General features: G+C 43.5%; 1 protein-coding gene across 1 annotated transcript in view; it reads left to right on the top strand.

Moving 5' to 3' along the window:
• LOC133535497 (vitamin D3 receptor B-like) overlaps positions 1 to 18,251 on the top strand; it is a 49,703-nt gene extending 31,452 nt beyond the window's left edge. The window contains exons 5-7 of the mRNA XM_061875382.1: positions 2,032 to 2,183; positions 15,546 to 15,662; positions 17,499 to 18,251. Of these exons, the coding sequence (XP_061731366.1) occupies positions 2,032 to 2,183; positions 15,546 to 15,662; positions 17,499 to 17,752 (523 nt within the window). The 3' untranslated portion in view covers positions 17,753 to 18,251. The remainder of the gene's footprint in view (positions 1 to 2,031; positions 2,184 to 15,545; positions 15,663 to 17,498) is intronic.
• Positions 18,252 to 22,307: the final 4,056 nt, after the last annotated feature.

Genomic DNA, 22,307 nt, shown 5'->3' with positions numbered 1-22,307 from the left:
GTTCAAATGTAATAATCACTTATTCTTCTCTTCTTTGATACTCGACATTAGTTTTGGATGATACCACACATTTAGGTATGGATCTGATACCACATAGTTACAGGATCATACAATCAAATATAATACCTAATAAACCAATAATAATATGGTGAAGAAATACTGATGTAAAGGGTAGGTGTCGCACTGTTTTCTGTTTTAACATGTTCTATCTACACTTCTGTTCAAATGTAATAATCATTTATTCTTCTCTTCTTTGATACTTGACATTAGTTTTGGATGATACCACACATTTAGGTATGGATCATGTCGATACCAAATAGTTACAGGATCATACATTGGTCATATTCAAAGTCCTCATGTGTCCAGGGACAAATTTACTGACTTTATAAACATAATATACATTTTAAAAGGAAAAAAAAAATTTGATTATAAGTAATATAGATGCAATAATAGTAGTATCGACTAGATACACTCTTATACTTGGTATCATTACAGTGGATGTCAGGTGTAGATCCACCCATGGCATTTGTTTACATTGTGACGACGGTGATATCCACCATAAATGTCTTATTCAGTATGGTGTGTCCCAATCTAATACTTCCTCTTTTGTGCTCCCCCTTACAGTTCTTCCCGCCCCTAATCTATTGCAACTTTAGGAAATAAAAATGGCAGACAGTTGTTTTATACTTTTTGTTACTTTTGGAGGACACCACAGCAAGTAGTTACAGGATCATACATTGGTCATATTCAAAGTCCTCATGTGTCCAGGGACATATTTACTGACTTTGTAAACAATAAATATCACAAAAGATTTTGTGATAATAAAAAATATCCATGTAAACATTGTGTTATCGAGGAGATACACCTCTTATACCTGGTATCGTTACAGTGGATGTCAGGTGTAGATCCACCCATGGCATTTGTTTACATTGTGACGGCGGTGATATCCACCATAAATGTCTTATTCAGTATGGTGTGTCCCAATCTAATGCTTCCTCTTTTGTGCTCCCCCTTACAGTTCTTCCCGCCCCTAATTTATTGCAACTTTAGAATGAAACTGAATACAAAATGGCAGACTGTTGTATGATATTTTTCATTAGTTTTGGATGATACCACTCATTTAAGTATGGATTTGATACCAAGTAGTTACAGGATCATACATTCAAAGTCCTTATGTGTCCAGGGATATATTTCCTAACTTTACAAACAATACAAATGACAAAGGATTTTGTGATGATAATAAAAAATATCAATGTAAACATTGTATTATCAACTGCATACACTTCTTATACTTGGTATCGTCACAGTGGATGTCCTATGTAGATCCACCTTTGGCATTTGTTTACATTTTGTGGTGCTAGCTTGCTGTTAGCGGTGAGCTATTGTATCCTCGTCCGGTGTGTAGTGAAGCATGTTTAGCTATTCCTCGTCTTCCAGTGATAATGATACTTGTGATAAACTTACTTTGTCACTATGTAAGCCAGGATTAGTGATTTGGATGTTGCTACAACACCGAGGATGGATGTTAGCTGCTAGTTAGCTAACTAGCTAGCCATGACTTAAAGCATCTCTTCCTGAGGGTGTTTCAGTGTTATAACTTCACCTTTAGCTTGACTTTTTACACCAAAATGTATCCATTCTCCCTCTTTTGTTTACACACTGTGTCTGCTTGTAAGTACTCTGTGCGCGCGCGCTGCCGAACATGCTCCTCTGCTCGTAAAACCAGCATTGTCACCATGTGAACTGGTGCTTTTCAAACATAGTATAGTACCATTTTTGATTCATTACTACCGCGATACTAAAGTAGAACCGGTATACCACACAACCCTAATACTGTATTGTATAATTTAGGCTTTTGAAGTTGATTTATTGTTACGTCATTGTATCGACCACAGCTGTGGCTATTTAAGGGCATCATTTCCTGTTGACAATGACATTTTCCAAAGCGGTCTGTGTTTGGTAGCAGTTTGTCTTGAAATGATCGAATCATTGTCCCACATGTGTGCTAAACGTTGGCTTCCTTTTCGGCAGGGAGCTGACCGCAGAGGACCAGATTGCTCTGCTGAAGTCCAGCGCCATCGAGGTGATCATGCTGCGCTCCAACCAGAGCTTCAACCTGGAAGACATGTCCTGGAGCTGCGGTGGGCCCGACTTTAAATACCAGATCAGCGACGTCACCAAAGGTCAGTGTGACGGCTGTGTGTGTGTGTGTGTGTGTGTGTGTGTGTGCGTGTGTGTTTTAGCTCATTTCATGGGGAGTAGATGTGTTTTACATAAGGACCTGTCTGTAGACCAGGGGTGGCCATCAGGTGGATGGCGAGCTAGCGGAGGGTGTGTCAGTGCATCACCAGCCAGGCATTAAAAAAAATACACCTATCAATCAATCAATCAATGTTTATTTATATAGCCCCAAATCACAAATGTCTCAAAGGACTGCACAAATCATTACGACTACAACATCCTCGGAAGAACCCACAAAAGGGCAAGGAAAACTCACACCCAGTGGGCAGGGAGAATTCACATCCAGTGGGACGCCAGTGACAATGCTGACTATGAGAAACCTTGGAGAGGACCTCAGATGTGGGCAACCCCCCCCCCCCCCTTCTAGGAGACCGAAAGCAATGGATGTCGAGCGGGTTTAACATGATACTGTGAAAGTTCAATCCATAGTGGATCCAACACAGCCGCGAGAGTTCAGTTCAAGCGGATCCAAGACAGCAGCGAGAGTCCCGTCCACAGGAAACCATCTCAAGCGGAGGCGGATCAGCAGCGTAGAGATGTCCCCAACCGATACAGGCGAGCGGTCCATCCTGGGTCTCGACTCTGGACAGCCAGTACTTCATCCATGGTCATCGGACCGGACCCCCTCCACAAGGGAGGGGCCGACATAGGAGAAAGAAAATAAGCGGCAGATCAACTGGTCTAAAAAGGAGGTCTATTTAAAGGCTAGAGTATACAGATGAGTTTTAAGGTGAGACTTAAATGCTTCTACTGAGGTAGCATCTCGAACTGTTACCGGGAGGGCATTCCAGAGTACTGGAGCCCGAACAGAAAACGCTCTATAGCCCGCAGACTTTTTTTGGGCTCTAGGAATCACTAATAAGCCGGAGTCTTTTGAAGGCAGATTTCTTGCCGGGACATATGGTACAATACAATCGGCAAGATAGGCTGGAGCTAGACCGTGTCGTATTTTATACATAAGTAGTAAAACCTTAAAGTCACATCTTAAGTGCACAGGAAGCCAGTGCAGGTGAGCCAGTACAGGTATATATGTATGTATATATGTATATAAAGGTATATACAGTATAGGTATATATGTATGTATATATGTATATAAAGGTATATACAGTACAGGTATATATGTATGTATATAAAGGTATATACAGTATAGGCGTAATGTGATCAAACTTTCTTGTTCTTGTCAAAAGTCTAGCAGCCGCATTTTGTACCAACTGTAATCTTTTAATGCTAGACATGGGGAGACCCCAAAATAATACGTTACAGTAATCGAGACGAGACGTAACAAACGCATGGATAATGATCTCAGCGTCTTTAGTGGACAGAATGGAGCGAATTTTAGCGATATTACGGAGATGAAAGAAGGCCGTTTTAGTAACGCTGTTAATGTGTGCCTCAAAGGAGAGAGTTGGGTCGAAGATAATACCCAGATTCTTTACCGTGTCACCTTGTTTTACTATTTGGTTGTCAAATGTTAAAGTTGTATTATTAAATAGAGGTCGGTGTCTAGCAGGACCGATAATCAGTATTTCCGTTTTTTTGGCGTTAAGTTGCAAAAAGTTAGCGGATATCCATTGTTTCATTTCATTAAGACACGCTTCCAACTGACTACAGTCCGGCGTGTTGGTCAGCTTTAGGGGCATGTAGAGTTGGGTGTCATCAGCATAACAGTGAAAGCTAATACCGTATTTGCGTATGACATCACCTAAAAACGATCCGTCATCAATCCTCACCAAGACGTGACTTTGGTCACTTGATTGACATTCACGTCACCCGACGGTTCATGTGAGATGACGCTGGCTGCTGTCCGGATCATTATTAAGACAAAACGACCGACAGGAAGGCGAGAAACACTTTTTTATTTCAACCCGCCATCTAAACCAGGGGTGCCCATTACGTCGATCGCGAGCTACCAGTCGACCGCGGGGGGTGTGTCAGTCGATCTCCAGCCAGGCTTTAAAAAAAAAATAGACCTAAAAATTAGTGATCATCAATCTTCACCAAGACGTCACTTAAATGACATTCACGGTACCGGAGGGTCTTGTGAGATGACGCTGGCTGCTGCAAGATCATTATTATGAAAATATGACCGAGAGGAAGGCGAGAAACACTTTTTATTTCAACAGACTCTCGCGCCGTCCCTTCCGTCAAAACTCTAAAGGCCGAATGCACATTTCCTATCTTCACAATAAAAGCCCTGCTTCATGCTGCCTGCGCTAACTAAATACAGAGTCTCGGAAAACTGGCGTGCACAAGTGATCCCTCAGAAAGCTGGCGTGCACATCACTTGTGCACGCCAGCTTTCCGAGACTCTTATTTTGTTAGCGCCGGCAGCATGAAGCAGGGCTTTTATTGTGAAGATAGGAAACGTGCAGTCGGCCTTTAGAGTTTTGACGGAAGGGACGGTGCGAAAGTCTGTTGAAATAATAAGTGTTTCTCGCCTTCCTCTCTGTCATTTTTTCATAATAATGAACTGGCAGCAGCCAGCGTCATCTCACAAGACCCTCGGGTGCCGTGAATGTCAATCAAGCAAGCTACGGAATTTGCCGCCAATGTTTTTCTTGTAAAGTGTATGGAAGCTGGATGAATTAGATGCCAAAAACCAACCACTTTCATGTGGTATTGTACAGAAAGGACAACTTTTTTTCTCCTCCATTTGAAAATGTGGGCGTTATCATCATTACTGTCTGATTCCAATCAATGCAAGTCATCAGAATCAGGTAATACACCAACTTATATTCTTGTCTTTGTGGAAGAAAGACATCTATATGTGTTACACATGCTTGTATTATCATTAAACACATTTAACTTGTTTACAAAAATGTCTCTTTCATAAATAAATAAATATAAATGATATATATAAATGAGGTAGATCCCCTCGAGTTGGTCAATTGAAAAGTAGCTCGCCTGCAGAAAAAGTGTGGGCACCCCTGATCTAAACTCTCTGGACTCTTTCCAACTGGAAATCTCTTGTAATAAATATACAACATAAAGTAGCAAGAAACACGTCTTTAATGAATAAAACAAAACATGTTCTAGACCAGGGGTCGGGAACCTTTTTGGCCGAGAGAGCCAAATATTTTAAAATGTATTTCCGTGAGAGCCATATAATATTTTTTAACACTGAATACAATTAAATGCGTGCATTTTTAAGTAAGACCAACATTTTTAGAGAATAATAAGTCTCTTATTCTTTTTAATAACATTTTTTTGGGAGCGGCACATCTCGGATGGTAGAGTGGCCGTGCCAGCAACTTGAGGGTTCCAGGTTCAATCCCCGCTTCCGCCATCCTAGTCACTGCCGTTGTGTCTTTGGGCAAGACACTTTACCCACCTGCTCCCAGTGCCACCCACACTGGTTTAAATGTAACTTAGATATTGGGTTTCACTATATAAAGCGCTTTGAGTCACTAGAGAAAAAACGCTATATAAATATAATTCACTTCACAATATAATTCACTTATTCTAAAGCTAACCAATAACAAATATAATACTTCTTACCATTAATGCGACTTCTTGAACAGGTGCGATAGAAAATGGATGGTTGGATTAAAATGCATGAGAATGTCTTATCTTTTGAACGTTATTTTAAACACTGTGATTATCAGCGGAATTATTCATTACTTATCATGTTAAGCAATGTCCGCTAAGATTTATCTGAGAGCCAGATGCAGTCATCAAAAAAGCCACATCTGGCTCTAGAGCCATAGGTTCCCTACCCCTGTTCTAGACCAAAATAGACTTCATATTCTCTACTGCTCGCTAGTGTTACATACCTGAGTTATTGTGTAGAACTATGGGAAATATCTACAAAAGTAAACTTCATTCACTAACTGTGTTACAAAAAAGATCAATTATAATTAAAGCTGCAAGCAGCGTTGGTCGGGTCCACCTTTGGCCGCTGCCAAGCCCTGGTCTAAGTCAGACCTACATGTCTCTATGACATTCCTAACAGAAGTTACAAGCAGTTTTGTCTGGGTTTTTTCCTAGGGGGCGCTGGAGCGCAATTTTGACTTTTGGGGTTTGGTTTTTTGTTAAATGGCAATTTTCGCCAGTCCTGATGTGTGTGTAAAATTTGGTGAGTTTTGAAGCATGTTAAGGGGGTCAAATTACAGATCGGCGTTTCTGGATGTTGTTGATAAATGGCTTTCGCTTTGCATAGTAGAGCTTTAACTTGCACTTTGAAGCATTTTAAGGGGGTCAAATTACAGCTCAAAGAAGCAAAAATATTTTTAGTGAGCAACAAGTATGTCCTGCAATCACTACATCCCCAAAATAAGAAATGATTGGAAACTCCAGACCGCCATGACATCCTGTTCTTTACAAGTGTACCTACACTTTTGATCACGACTGTAAATGTGCAGATTAGGTCAAAACTCAGCAATGTTGGCGTTAACGCACCTTTTTTTTTTGCCTTTTTACGCATTGAAATCAGTAAGGACGCACATTTCTGGAAGTTCGTGCATCCCGGGATGCAGATTTTTCCATTTTTATTTTGCTTTTTTTTTTTTTTTACCAACTCTGCCTTTTACCATGAGGTTGATTAACGTGGACCCCGACTTAAACAAGTTGCAAAACTTATTGGGGTGTTACCATTTAGTGGTCAATTGTACAGAATATCCATCCATTTTCTACCGCTTATTCCCTTTTGGGGTCGCGGGGGGCGCTGGCGCCTATCTCAGCTACAATTGGGCGGAAGGCGGGGTACACCCTGGACAAGTCGCCACCTCATCGCAGGGCCAACACAGATAGACAGACAACATTCACACACTAGGGCCAATTTAGTGTTGCCAATCAACCTATCTTTGGAGGTGGGAGGGGCCTATCCCCAGGTGCATGTCTTTGGAGGTGGGAGGGGCCTATCCCCAGGTGCATGTCTTTGGAGGTGGGAGGAAGCCGGAGTACCCGGAGGGAACCCACGCAGTCACGGGGAGAACATGCAAACTCCACACAGAAAGATCCCGAGCCTGGATTTGAACCCAGGACTGCTGGACCTTCGTATTGTGAGGCAGACGCACTAACCCCTCTGCCACCGTGAAGCCTGTACAGAATATAAATATTCTATTAATAAAAGTTTCAATCAATCCGGGTCAAAACTCTGGTTTGCTTGTTTTCGACGCCGGGCGACGGCATCTTGTTAAAAAAAAGGTGTTAACAAAATAAAAGCATGTAAACAACATACGCAAATGTGCTATAAAATAATTGTCGGTGTTAATAGATTGATGAGTTAACTCGTAATTAACGCATTTATTTGCCCACCCCTAATATTTACACATATAAAAATGAGATGCTTCACCTGGACGTGGTCATCAGAAAAGTAGCTGGTCGAGAGCGTCACAGAAGTGGACGGAGGACCTTTAATGTGGAAGCTGAGCACACTAAAGTCCCTGCAGGCACGTTGCCTTCCATACCACATTCCTTTTGCTGGGATGAGGCGAGGAATGTCACTGGCAAGCGCTTCGGTGCACAAAACATCTGTCATGTCAGGAGAGACTCTTGACAACTCCTCTATGTTCACATGTACGGTCAGCTAGGCCATCACAACATGACAGAACACGACCAACTATCACTTTACATATTTGTCAATCCTGCCTTTATTTATGGAACATTGAAACAAACACTAGAAATTATTTCAATCAATCAATCAATGTCTCAAAGGACTGCACAAATCATTACGACTACAACATCCTCGGAAGAACCCACAAAAGGGCAAGGAAAACTCACACCCAGTGGGCAGGGAGAATTCACATCCAGTGGGACGCCAGTGACAATGCTGACTATGAGAAACCTTGGAGAGGACCTCAGATGTGGGCAACCCCCCCCCCCCTCAAGGGGACCGAAAGCAATGGATGTCGAGCGGGTCTAACATGATACTGTGAAAGTTCAATCCATAGTGGCTCCAACACAGCCGCGAGAGTTCAGTTCAAAGCGGATCCAAGACAGCAGCGAGAGTCCCGTCCACAGGAAACCATCTCAAGCGGAGGCGGATCAGCAGCGTAGAGATGTCCCCAACCCATACACAGGCGAGCGGTCCATCCTGGGTCTCGACTCTGGACAGCCAGTACTTCATCCATGGTCATCGGACCGGACCCCCTCCACAAGGGAGGAGGGGACATAGGAGAAAGAAAAGAAGCGGCAGATCAACTGGTCTAAAAAGGAGGTCTATTTAAAGGCTAGAGTATACAGATGAGTTTTAAGGTGAGACTTAAATGCTTCTATATTTCCTTCCAATGTTACAAACCCCATTTGGGAAATTGTGTTAGATGTAAATATAAACAGAATACGATGATTTGCAAGTCCTTTTCAAGCCATATTCAGTTGAATATCAATGTTTATTTATATAGCCCCAAATCACAAATGTCTCAAAGGACTGCACAAATCATTACGACTACAACATCCTCGGAAGAACCCACAAAAGGGCAAGGAAAACTCACACCCAGTGGGCAGGGAGAATTCACATCCAGTGGGACGCCAGTGACAATGCTGACTATGAGAAACCTTGGAGAGGACCTCAGATGTGGGCAACCCCCCTACCCCCTCTAGGGGACCGAAAGCAATGGATGTCGAGCGGGTCTAACATGATACTGTGAAAGTTCAATCCGTAGTGGCTCCAACACAGCCGCGAGAGTTCAGTTCAAGCGGTCCAAGACAGCAGCGAGAGTCCTGTCCACAGGAAACCATCTCAAGCGGAGGCGGATCAGCAGCGTAGAGATGTCCCCAACCCATACACAGGCGAGCGGTCCATCCTGGGTCTCGACTCTGGACAGCCAGTACTTCATCCATGGTCATCGGACCGGACCCCCTCCACAAGGGTTTGGGGGACATAGGAGAAGGAAAAGAAGCGGCAGATCAACTGGTCTAAAAAGGAGGTCTATTTAAAGGCTAGAGTATACAGATGAGTTTTAAGGTGAGACTTAAATGCTTCTATATTTCCTTCCAATGTTACAAACCCCATTTGGGAAATTGTGTTAGATGTAAATATAAACAGAATACGATGATTTGCAAATCCTTTTCAAGCCATATTCAGTTGAATATCAATGTTTATTTATATAGCCCCAAATCACAAATGTCTTAAAGGACTGCACAAATCATTACGACTACAACATCCTCGGAAGAACCCACAAAAGGGCAAGGAAAACTCACACCCAGTGGGCAGGGAGAATTCACATCCAGTGGGACGCCAGTGACAATGCTGACTATGAGAAACCTTGGAGAGGACCTCAGATGTGGGCAACTCCCCCCTCTAGGGGACCGAAAGCAATGGATGTCGAGCGGGTCTAACATGATACTGTGAAAGTTCAATCCATAGTGGCTCCAACACAGCCGCGAGAGTTCAGTTCAAGCGGATCCAAGACAGCAGCGAGAGTCCCGTCCACAGGAAACCATCTCAAGCGGAGGCGGATCAGCAGCGTAGAGATGTCCCCAACCGATACAGGCGAGCGGTCCATCCTGGGTTTTGACTCTGGACAGCCAGTACTTCATCCATGGTCATCGGACCGGACCCCCTCCACAAGGGAGGGGGGGGACATAGGAGAAAGAAAAGCGGCAGATCAACTGGTCTAAAAAGGAGGTCTATTTAAAGGCTAGAGTATACAAATGAGTTTTAAGGTGAGACTTAAATGCTTCTATATTTCCTTCCAATGTTACAAACCCCATTTGGGAAATTGTGTTAGATGTAAATATAAACAGAATACGATGATTTGCAAATCCTTTTCAAGCCATATTCAGTTGAATATCAATGTTTATTTATATAGCCCCAAATCACAAGCCATATTCAGTTGAATGCACTACAAAGACAACATATTTGATGTTCAAACTCATAAACTTTATTTGTTTTTTGCAAATAATCATTAACTTAGAATTTCATGGCTGCAACACGTGCCAAAGTAGTTGGGAAAGGGCATGTTCACCACTGTGTTACATCACCTTTTCTTTTAACAACACTCAATAAACGTTTGGGAACTGAGGAAACTAAATGTTGAAGCTTTGAAAGTGGAATTCTTTCCCATTCTTGTTTTATGTAGAGCTTCAGTCCTTCAACAGTCCGGGGTCTCCGCTGTCGCATTTCATGCTTCATAATGCGTCACACATTTTCCATGGGCCAGGAGAGTACCCGCACTCTTTTTTTACAAAGCCACGCTGTTGTAACACGTAGCTTGGCATTTTCTTGCTGAAATAAGCAGGGGTGTCCATGATAATGTTGCTTGGACGCCACTATATGTTGTTCCAAAACCTGTATGTACCTTTCAGCATTAATGGTGCCTTCACAGATGTGTAAGTTACCCATGCCTTGGCCACTAATACACCCCCAAACCATCACAAATGCTGACTTTTCAACTTTGCACCTAGAACAATCCGGATGGTTCTTTTCCTCTTCGATCAGAAGGACACAACATCCACAGTTTCCCCCCAAAAATTTAAATGTGGACTCGTCAGACCACAGAACACTTTTCCACTTGGCATCAGTCCTTCTTAGATGAGCTTAGGCACAGCGAAGCTGGCGGGCTTTCTGGGTGTTGTTGATAAATGGCTTTGGCTTTGCATAGTAGAGCTTTAACTTGCGCTGACAGATGTAGCGACAAACCATATTTAGTGACAGTGGTTTTCTGAAGTGTTCCTGAGGCCATGTGGTGATATCCTTTAGAGATTGACGTCGGTTATTGATACAGTGCCGTCTGAGGGATGGAAGGTCACGGTCATTCAATGTTGGTTTCCGGCCATGCCGCTTACGTGGAATGATTTCTCCAGATTCTCTGAACCTTTTGATGATATTATGGAGCGTAGATGTTGAAATCCCTACATTTCTTGCAATTGCACTTTGAGAAAGGTTGTTCTTAAACTGTTTGACTATTTGCTCACGCAGTTGTGGACAAAGGGGTGTACCTCACCCCATCCTTTCTTGTGAAAGACTGAGCATTTTTTGGGAAGCTGTTTTTATACCCAATCATGGCACCCAACTGTTCCCAATTAGCCTGCACACCTGTGGGATGTTCCAAATAAGTGTTTGATGAGCATTCCTCTACTTTATCAGTATGTATTGCCACCTTTCCCAACTTCTTTGTCACGTGTTGCTGGCATCAAATTCTAAAGTTAAAGGGGGAACATTATCACAATTTCTGAATGGTTAAAACCAATAAAAATCAGTTCCCAGTGGCTTATTTTTATTTTTCGAAGTTTTTCTCCAAATTTTACCCGTCACGCAATGTCCCGAAATACGGCTTTAAAGTGTCTGATTTTAACCATCGTTATATCCACCTGTCCATTATCGTGTGACGTCACAGCGTGACCACACAGAAACAAACATGGTGGATAGAACAGAAAGGTACAGCATAGTAGCTCGGATTCAGACTCGGATTTCAGCGGCGTAAGCGATTCAACAGATTCCGCATGTATTGAAACGCATGGTTGGAGTGTGGAGGCAGGTACCAACAACGAAATTGAGGAGGAAATTGAGGCTATTGAGCCATATCATGACAGACAGCGGCACGGGAGGAAGGGAGGACGAATTCGGCGATCGCCTTCTCACCAACGATTGGTATGTGTTTGTTTGGCATTCAATGTGGGTGGAGGGGAAGGCTGGATGCAAATATAGCTACAAATGAGGCGTAATGATGCAATATGTACATACAACTAGCCTAAATAGCATGTTAGCATCAATTAGCTTGCAGTCATGCCGTGACCAAATATGTCTGATTAGCACACTCCACCTTTTTCGCCCGGAAAAGGGTGGAATGCCATCTCTACCCTGCCCCAAGTGGAGGAGTTCAAGTACCTAGGAGTCTTGTTCACGAGTGAGGGAAGAGTGGATGGTGAGATCGACAGGCGGATCGGTGCGGCGTCTTCAGTAATGCGGACGTTGTATCGATCCGTTGTGGTGAAGAAGGAGCTGAGCCGGAAGGCAAAGCTCTCAATTTACCGCTCGATCTACGTTCCCATCCTCACCTATGGTCATGAGCTTTGGGTCATGACCGAAAGGATAAGATCACGGGTACAAGCGGCCAAAATGAGTTTGGGTTTCTCCCTTAGAGATAGGGTGAGAAGCTCTGCCATCCGGGAGGAACTCAAAGTAAAGCCGCTGCTCCTTCACATGGAGAGGAGCCAGATGAGGTGGTTCGGGCATCTGGTCAGGATGCCACCCGAACGCCTCCCTAGGGATGTGTTTAGGGCACGTCCGGGGAAGACCCAGGACACGTTGGGAAGACTATGTCTCCCGGCTGGCCTGGGAACGCCTCAGGATCCCCCGGGAAGAGCTAGACGAAGTGGCTGGGGAGAGGGAAGTCTGGGCTTCCCTGCTTAGGCTGCTGCCCCCGCGACCCAACCTCGGATAAGCGGAAGATGATGGATGGATGGATGGATGGATAGCACACTCCACATAAGTCAACATCAACAAAACTCACCTTAGTGAGCGGTCAGTGGTCTATTTTCCAATATTGCAGATTTCGTTGACTTTATGGTTGGAAATGCATCTGCTTTGAGTGTCGCAGGTCATCCACACATTCTTGCCATCTCTGTCGTAGCATAGCTGTCGTGGGTAAAGTGTGCAGAACAAACGAGGGCCAGTGGTGCAACTTGAATCCTTCTTTGTTGGTGTTGTCACACCCTCCGACAACACACCCACGAGGCATGATGTCTCCAAGGTACGGGAAAACAGTCGAAAAAACGGAAAATAACAGAGCTGATTTGACTTGGTGCGTGTAATGTGAAGTGAATTATATTTATATAGCGCTTTTCTCACGTGACTCAAAGCGCTTTACATAGTGACACCCAATATCTAAGTTACATTTAAAGCAGTGTGGGTGGCACTGGGAGCAGGTGGGTAAAGTGTCTTGCCCAAGGACACAACGGCAGTAATTAGGATGGCACAAGTGGGAATCGAACCTGCAACCCTCAAATTGCTGACACGGCCACTCTACCAACCGAGCTAATGTGTTTGAGAAAATGGCGATGTGACGTCACGGGTGAAAGGTCGTTGCTCTGACAGGCGAACAATTGAAAGGCGTTTAAATCGCCAAATTCACACTTTTAGAGTTTTCGAAATCGGTTAAAAAACATATGGTCTTTTTTCTGCAACATCAAGGTAAATATTGACGCTTACATAGGTCTGCTGATAATGTTCCCCTTTAATGATTATTTGCAGAAAAATAAATGTTTGCGGACGTTGTACCGATCCGTTGTGGTGAAGAAGGAGCTGAGCCGGAAGGCAAAGCTCTCAATTTACCAGTCGATCTACGTTCCCATCCTCACCTATGGTCATGAGCTTTGGGTCATGACCGAAAGGATAAGATCACGGGTACAAGCGGCCCAAATGAGTTTGGGTCTCTCCCTTAGAGATAGGGTGAGAAGCTCTGCCATCCGGGAGGAACTCAAAGTAAAGCCGCTGCTCCTCCACATCAAGAGGAGCCGGATGAGGTGGTTCGGGCATCTGGTCAGGATGCCACCCGAACGCCTCCCTAGGGATGTGTTTAGGGCACGTCCGGGGAAGACCCAGGACACGTTGGGAAGACTATGTCTCCCGGCTGGCCTGGGAACTCCTCGGGATCCCCCGGGAAGAGCTAGACGAAGTGGCTGGGGAGAGGGATGTCTGGGCTTCCCTGCTTAGGCTGTTGCCCCCGCGACCCGACCCCGGATAAGCGGAAGAAGATGGATGGATGGATGGATGGATAAATGTTTATGAGTTTGAACATCAAATATGTTGTCTTTGTAGCATATTCAACAGAATATGGGTTGAAAAGGATTTGCAAATCATTGTATTCTGTTTATATTTACATCTAACACAATTTCCCAACTTGTACATCATTTTTTGTAACACTGTACATTCCTTCTTCAACCATTGCCAATTCTCTTACCCTGACTTTTTTAACTTGATGAAACTTATCCCATTCATTTATTGTATTAAAACCTACATATTCCATATTTTATTTATATTTATATTTTATACTTTCCAATTATTTCCTTTCTAGTGTTGTGACATTATACATTTTTTGTACGCCACATTTAAAATGTTTTTATATACTTAAATTCATTGTATGAAACCACGTGTTAGTCACCAAGATTATTATTTATTTAACACTGAAACCCGAGGCTTAGGTCAGGCTGATTAGAAAAATAGGTATTAAAAGCGATTAAACTGCATAAGAAAGGACTCGTGAATAATGGACGGAAAATGTATTTACATCAAATGATCTTATTCTAGAATAAATCCATCCATCCATCCATTTTCTACCGCTTATTCCCTTTTGGGGTCGCGGGGGGCGCTGGCGCCTATCTCAGCTACAATCGGGCGGAAGGCGGGGTACACCCTGGACAAGTCGCCACCTCATCGCAGGGCCAACACAGATAGACAGACAACATTCACACTCACATTCACACACTAGGGCCAATTTAGTGTTGCCAATCAACTAGATTAAAAATGAATATGCTTCTCAACTAAACTTTCAATGAAATGAAAGTGGAAATGAGAAATGTCGTCATAAGTTTTGCGCTGAAGGAACGTCTTGATGACCGTAGAAGTGGCTTCCTAGCGGGACCACTGACTTACATCTCACAGGAGCAAGGCGTGCCAAGTTGAACAAAGTGTTAATGTACATATATTTGATCAAAATCTTTTCTCCAGCAGAACGTGACTCTTCAGTCACGTCCGTATCCTCTCTCCCCTCCTGCTCCCGGCCGCTTGCTGTTAAAGACAACAGATGATTACGTTAACACGCACCACATGTGAAGTCTAATCACCTGCCAGCTGTGTCTGGCCGCCAGCACTGCCACGCCCCTGTCTGATGGTGCTCAGTCCTCAGCACCACGGACAGAGGCGGTGACCTTTGCTCATGCAGGCAGCGATGGCCACACCTCACCCCCACAATCACTCTACCTCCAGACATCTGTTTTTTTTTTTTTTTTGAGATTGTCATGACTTCAAAGTGTATTACAACCGAGTACCGCTGGAGCTGAGAAATACTTTTTTTGCCGGCCCAACATTGGCTAAGAAACATATTGAGAATTCTCTCTCGTAACTTCACTCTACGATTCTTTTCGTCGAACATTAAAAAAAAAGTCACAACTCCATTTTTCCTGGTAATATTATGTCCTTGTCACTTCTGGTAATTGTACTATTTGTAATATTTGTCAGTACAGTACTTAAGTACTTTATGAGAGGGGCCGTATATTACACACCACTCTCAATACATCACTGTAAACTATGATAATCAAACATTGTTACTAACTAACGTTTTGTCGCCACAAATGAAACAGCATCGCACACACAAAAAAAGGTACAACCTTACATATTAACAGTTATATGGTTTCACCTTCAGCTGGCCACACTCTGGAGCTGCTGGAGCCGCTGGTGAAGTTCCAGGTGGGCCTCAAGAAACTCAACCTGCAAGAGGAGGAACATGTGTTGCTGATGGCCATCTGCTTGCTCTCGCCAGGTACTGGGGGGGGGGGAGAGGGGGGGGGGGCTCAGGTGATCTTTGGCTTCCTGTGGGCGGAAAAAGAACAATAATTAGGGATGTTCACATAAGGTTTATGTTGGAGAGTGAGATTGGCCGAGTACCAATACCCATCACATGTAATAACTGGAGCATTTTAATTGTATTTACCATATATATACTGTAACACTGTGTTTTTCAACCACTGTGCCGCGGCACACTAGTGTGCCGTGAGATACAGTCTGGTCTGCCGTGGGACATGATCTAATTTCCAATATTTGGGTTAAAAATAGTTTTTGCAAAGCAGTAATTATGCGTTGTGCTGTCTAGAGCTGGGCAGAGTAACCGTGTAATACTCTTCCATATCAGTAGGTGGCAGCAGGTAGCTAATTGATTTGGGGATGTTGGGAAAAAGCAGGAAGCAGTGTGCATTTAAAAAGGTGTCTAATGCTTAAACCAACAATAAACAAAAGGTGAGTGCCACTAAGAAAAGGCATTGAAGCTTAGGGAAGGCTATGCAGAACCAAACTAAAACTGAACAGGCTACAAAGTAAAGAAAAACAGAATGCTGGACGACAGCAAAGACTTACTGTGGAGCAAAGACAATGTACATCCAACACATAGAATAGAAAGTACTTTATTGATCCCTGCGGGAAATTCAGCACCACAGTTCGCTCACAATAAAGAATAATAATAATAAATAATATATGACATGATATATGATATATATGGCAGAGGGGTTAGTGCGTCTGCCTCACAATACGAAGGTCCTGCAGTCCTGGGTTCAAATCCAGGCTCGGGATCTTTCTGTGTGGAGTTTGCATGTTCTCCCCGTGAATGCGTGGGTTCCCTCCGGGTACTCCGGCTTCCTCCCATTTCCAAAAGACATGCACCTGGGGATAGGCCCCTCCCACCCCCAAAGACATGCACCTGGGGATAGGCCCCTCCCACCTCCAAAGACATGCACCTGGGGATAGGTTGATTGGCAACACTAAATTGGCCCTAGTGTGTGAATGTGAGTGTGAATGTTGTCTGTGGTGACTTTATTCTTTTGTAATATTTCTCTATTTTGTTTCCATTTAAACCCCCATTCTTTACTTTTTTCTTTAAATTGATCTAAACTCTGTACACTGCTGCTGGAATTTTAATTTTCCTGAAGGAACTCTCCTGAAGGAATCAATAAAGTACTATCTATCTATCTATCTATCTATTGTCCAGGGTGTACCCTGCCTTCCGGCCGACTGTAGCTGAGATAGGCGCCAGCGCCCCCCGCGACCTCGAAAGGGAATAAGCGGTAGAAAATGGATGGATGGATGGAATATATGACATATTTTTATAATGTATGAATAATATAAATATATTCTACATTTAAGTGCAGTCAAGGAACTTATGCATTATACAGTCTGATGGCTGTCGGTATGAAGGACCTCCTGTGTGGTTCCGTGTTACATTTAGGGAGTCTGAGCCTTCCATTGAACGTGCTCATTCTCTCCGCAAGGTCCGAGTGTAGTGGGGGGGGGCTCGGAGTTTTGCTAGACTTCTCCTCTCTGACACCACCGCCAGAGAGTCCAGCTCCACTCCCGCCACGTTACTGGCCTTCTCTACCAACTCGTCCAGTCTGTTTGCGTCCCTCACTCTCAGCCACGGCGTACAAGAAAGCGCTCGCCACCACCGACTCGTAGGTTAGGGCCTTGCATGGCAGCTCCCTCCATCCGTGTGTGAATGTGGAAGTAGTGTCAAAGCGCTTTGAGTACCTTGAAGGTAGAAAAGCGCTATACATTTGTAACCCGTTTCCCAGTTAACATGGCTAACACCCAGTTCCCCCCCCCCCCACAGACCGCCCAGGCGTGCAGGACCACGCGCGCGTGGAAGCCCTCCAGGACCGCCTGTCCGAGACCCTGCAGGCCTACATCCAGCTCACCCACCAAGGCGGCAACCTGCTCTACGCCAAGATGATCCAGAAGCTGGCGGACCTGCGCAGCCTCAACGAGGAGCACTCCAAACAGTACCGCTCCCTCTCCTTCCAGCCCGAGCACAGCATGCAGCTCACCCCGCTGGTGCTGGAGGTCTTTGGCAGCGAGGTCTCCTAGTGGCGGGCCCCGCGGGGCCCACCGGGGTAACGCTACCACAAACAAGAAGTCAGTGTGGAGATAATAACAGACAGTAAACAAGGGAACTACATTCAGTACAACTTAAGCTAAACACTCAACTTCTGCCTAATTACAAGGTTTTTAAGTAAGGGATGCACGATAGCAGACATTTGAACCGATGCCGATCAATTCCGATATCAACATTTATCTACAAACCCCGTTTCCATAAGAGTTGGGAAATTGTGTTAGATGTAAATATAAACAGAATACAATGATTTGCAAATCCTTTTCAAGCCATATTCAGTTGAATATGCTACAAAGACAACATATTTGATGTTCAAACTCATAAACATTTATTTTTTTGCAAATAATCATTAACTTAGAATTTCATGGCTGCAACACGTGCCAAAGTAGTTGGGAAAGGGCATGTTCACCACTGTGTTACATCACCTTTTCTTTTAACAACACTCAATAAACGTTTGGGAACTGAGGAAAGTAATTGTTGAAGCTTTGAAAGTGGAATTCTTTCCCATTCTTGTTTTATGTAGAGCTTCAGTCCTTCAACAGTCCGGGGTCTCCGCTGTCGTATTTTACGGCGGCATAGCTCGGTTGGTAGAGCGGCCGTGCCAGCAACTTGAGGGTTGCAGGTTCGATTCCCGCTTCCGCCATCCTAGTCACTGCCGTTGTGTCCTTGGGCAAGACACTTTACCCACCTGCTCACAGTGCCACCCACACTGGTTTAAATGTAACTTAGATATTGGGTTTCACTATGTAAAGCGCTTTGAGTCACTAGAGAAAAGCGCTATATAAATATAATTCACTTCACTAATGCGCCACACATTTTCCATGGGAGACAGGTCTGGACTACAGGCAGGCCAGGAAAGTACCCACACTCTTTTTTTTGCTGAATGTGGCTTGGCATTGTCTTGTTGAAATAAGCAGGGGCGTCCATGAAAAAGATGGCGCTTAGATGGCAGCATATGTTGTTCCAAAAGCTGTATGTACCTTTCAGCATTAATGGTGCCTTCACAGATGTGTAAGTTAGCCATGCGTTGGGCACTAATGCACCCCCATACCATCACACATGCTGGCTTTTTAACTTTGCGTCGGTAGCAGTCTGGATGGTTCTCTTCCCCTTTGTAGAATATTTCCAAAAACAATTTGAAATGTGGACTCGTCAGACCACTGAACACTTTTCCACTTTGCATCAGTCCATCTTAGATGATCTCGGGCCCAGAGAAGCCGGCGGCGTTTCTGGATGTTGTTGATGAATGGCTTTCGCTTTGCATAGTAGAGCTTTAACTTGCGCTTACAGATGTAGCGACCAACTGTGTTTAGTGACAGTGGTTTTCTGAAGTGTTCCTGAGCCCATGTGGTGATATCCTTTAGAGATTGATGTTGGTTTTTGATACAGTGCCGTCTGAGGGATGGAAGGTCACGGTCATGCAATGTTGGTTTCCGGCCATGCCGCTTACGTGGAGGGATTTCTCCAGATTCTCTGAACATTTTGATGATATTATAGAGCGTAGATGTTGAAATCCCTAAATTTCTTGCAATTGCACTTTGAGAAAGGTTGTTCTTAAACTGTTTGACTATTTGCTCACGCAGTTGTGGACAAAGGGGTGTACCTCGCCCCATCCTTTCTTGTGAATGACTGAGAATTTCACGGAAGCTGTTTTTATACCCAATCATGGCACCCACCTGTTCCCAATTAGCCTGCACACCTGTGGGATGTTCCAAATAAGTGTTTGATGAGCATCCCTCAACTTTATCAGTATTTATTGCCACTTTTCCCAACTTCTTTGTCACGTGTTGCTGGCATCAAATTCTAAAGTTAATGATTATTTGTCAAAAAAAAATAGTTTGAGTTTGAACATCAAATATGTTGTCTTTGTAGCATATTCAACTGAATATGGCTTGAAAAGGATTTGCAAATCATTGTATTCTGTTTATATTTACATCAAACGCAATTTCCCAACTCGTTTGTGTGGGAATTTTTGGACATTACAACTTTTTTCTATTATTTAATCGATAAACCGCGAGCAAGTCAAACACTCTGAAAATGTTCTCGTAGGAGGGAAAACAACAATCCGTCACATACTAAACTCAACTTGCCAACAACACCCGACACAGGCCGAGTCACTTCCCTGACAGCGATGGAGTCGTTAAATAGTGCCTGCCTCTTAAAAAGGCAAAATTCGACAACGTAAAGAAATGCTAAATGTTACATGACATTTACCTCCGGATGAACAATGCCGTTAAATTTTCTCATTTTTCCGTGGAGTTGTTTCTCCCTAAGGTGTTTTGGAACACTTATTTATCAGATGTGCGGCTGTGAGTTTGCTGAGGTCGCCGCTATTAACACTTCTTCCATAAATCCTCACCAAGGGGGAGTTTTAAAGTGGCTCAGCAGATTTGTTGTGTTGAGGACGGTCTTAAAAGAGGGGCACTGCCCTTTTTTTTGGAATATTGCTTATCATTCACAATCTTTACGTGAGACAAGCACTCGTTTTACTTTTTTAATATGCATTCCAACATGTAAAAATTATCAGCTAACATCTGAGGTACTGGGGTTTTTGCTTTATTCCGCGATTTAAAGTGCTGTAAACACACCTAAAAACCTCCATCACGGTTTTATCTACACACTAAGTATAAATGTAATTTAGCAACATTCATAACAAGTCATATTTTGTTCATTTGAAGCACACAGCGGCGTATTTAATACCGCAGATGTGTCTCAATGTCGCTTATTTCCTCTAACAACAAGACTACTAATCATGGCAGACTTCATCAGAGACAACTACTACTACTTTGGGGCAAATTATGATCCAGAACTGTATATTTTTGAGCCTGAATATAAGGAGGATGAGCTACAAGTCCATAGACATGCAACACTAAATTGGCCCTAGTGTGTGAATGTGAGTGTGAATGTTGTCTGTCTATCTGTGTTGGCCCTGCGATGAGGTGGCGACTTGTCCAGGGTGTACCCTGCCTTCCGCCCGATTGTAGCTGAGATAGGCGCCAGCGCCCCCCGCGACCCCGAAAGGGAATAAGCGGCAGAAAATGGATGGAGCTACAAGTTTTAAAAAAATGAGCGATTAACAGATCCAGCTAAGTGCTAAACAAGAAATACAAACTACGAACTGTTGAGAAGTTGATATCTTCCCGTTTAGATGAAGAATTCATCTAAACGAGAAGATAATAATAATCTTCTCACAGAGGTAAAAAAAAACAAAAAACTTTCGTATCTTTCCTACCATTTTCGGGTCTATGTTGTTCTTCTCAGTTTATGGCCACAACCTTCTACTACACCACTTTATTTAAACCTACAATTAACTTTCACACACTCAGAGGCGATGTAGCAGTGCGCCGGCTCTCTATGTAAATAGCTGCATACGTTAGTTAGCTCTCTGTGGTCACGCTGCTAAAAGTAGTTCCTCTGCATTAGCACTTCTAATGACAATATTGCTAATACTTACTTAATACACAGTTCACCGAATTTGGCGGTTTTGGGATGTTTTTTTGAAGGCTTTATTTGCGCAATAGACGACTCCTGTTAGCTGCATTGTTAGCTTCCTGTATTTTACAAATTGGAACGCAGAAAAAAGGTTTTTCGTATCTTTCCTACCATTTTCGGGTGTAAGTTGTGTGTCACTTCTCGGTTTATGGCCACAATCTTCTACTACACAACTTTATTTAAACCTACAATTAACTTTCACACACTCTGAGGCGATGTAGCAGTGCGCCGGCTCGGTACGTCAACAGCTGCTTACGCTAGTTAGCTCTCTGTGGTCATGCCGCTAAAAGTAGTTCCTCTCCATTAGCACTTCTAATGACAATATTGCTAATACTTACTTAATACACAGTTCACGAAATTTGGCGGTTTTGGGATGTTTTTTTGAATGCTTTATGGGCGCAATAGACGACTCCTGTTAGCTACATTGTTAGCTTCCTGTATTTTACAATTTGGAACGCAGACAAAAGTTTTTTCGTATCTTTCCTACCATTTTTGGGTGTAAGTTGTGTGTCACTTCTCAGTTTATGGCCACAACCTTCTGCTACACAACTTTATTTATAATCTACAATTAACTTTCACACACTCAGAGGCGATGTAGCAGTGCGCCGGCTCTCTATGTAAATAGCTGCATACGTTAGTTAGCTCTCTTTGATCACGCTGCTAAAAGTAGTTCCTCGGCATTAGCACTTCTAATTACACAATCAGAAGTACTTGGTTAATATGCAGTTCACGAAATATGGCGGTTTTGGGATGTTTTTTTTTAATGCTTTATTTGCGCAATAGACGACTCCTGTTAGCTGCATTGTTAGCTTCCTGTATTTTACAAATTGGAACGCAGAAAAAAGGTTTTTCGTATCTTTCCTACCATTTTCGGGTGTAAGTTGTGTGTCACTTCTCGGTTTATGGCCACAACCTTCTACTACACAACTTTATTTAAACCTACAATTAACTTTCACACACTCTGAGGCGATGTAGCAGTGCGCCGGCTCTCTATGTAAATAGCTGCTTACGCTAGTCAGCTCTCTGTGGTCATGCCGC

Source organism: Nerophis ophidion, linkage group LG16 (genome assembly GCF_033978795.1).
Source record: "Nerophis ophidion isolate RoL-2023_Sa linkage group LG16, RoL_Noph_v1.0, whole genome shotgun sequence".
Classification (NCBI taxonomy): Eukaryota; Metazoa; Chordata; class Actinopteri; order Syngnathiformes; family Syngnathidae; genus Nerophis; species Nerophis ophidion.
This window is presented reverse-complemented; position numbering and strand designations above follow the sequence as displayed.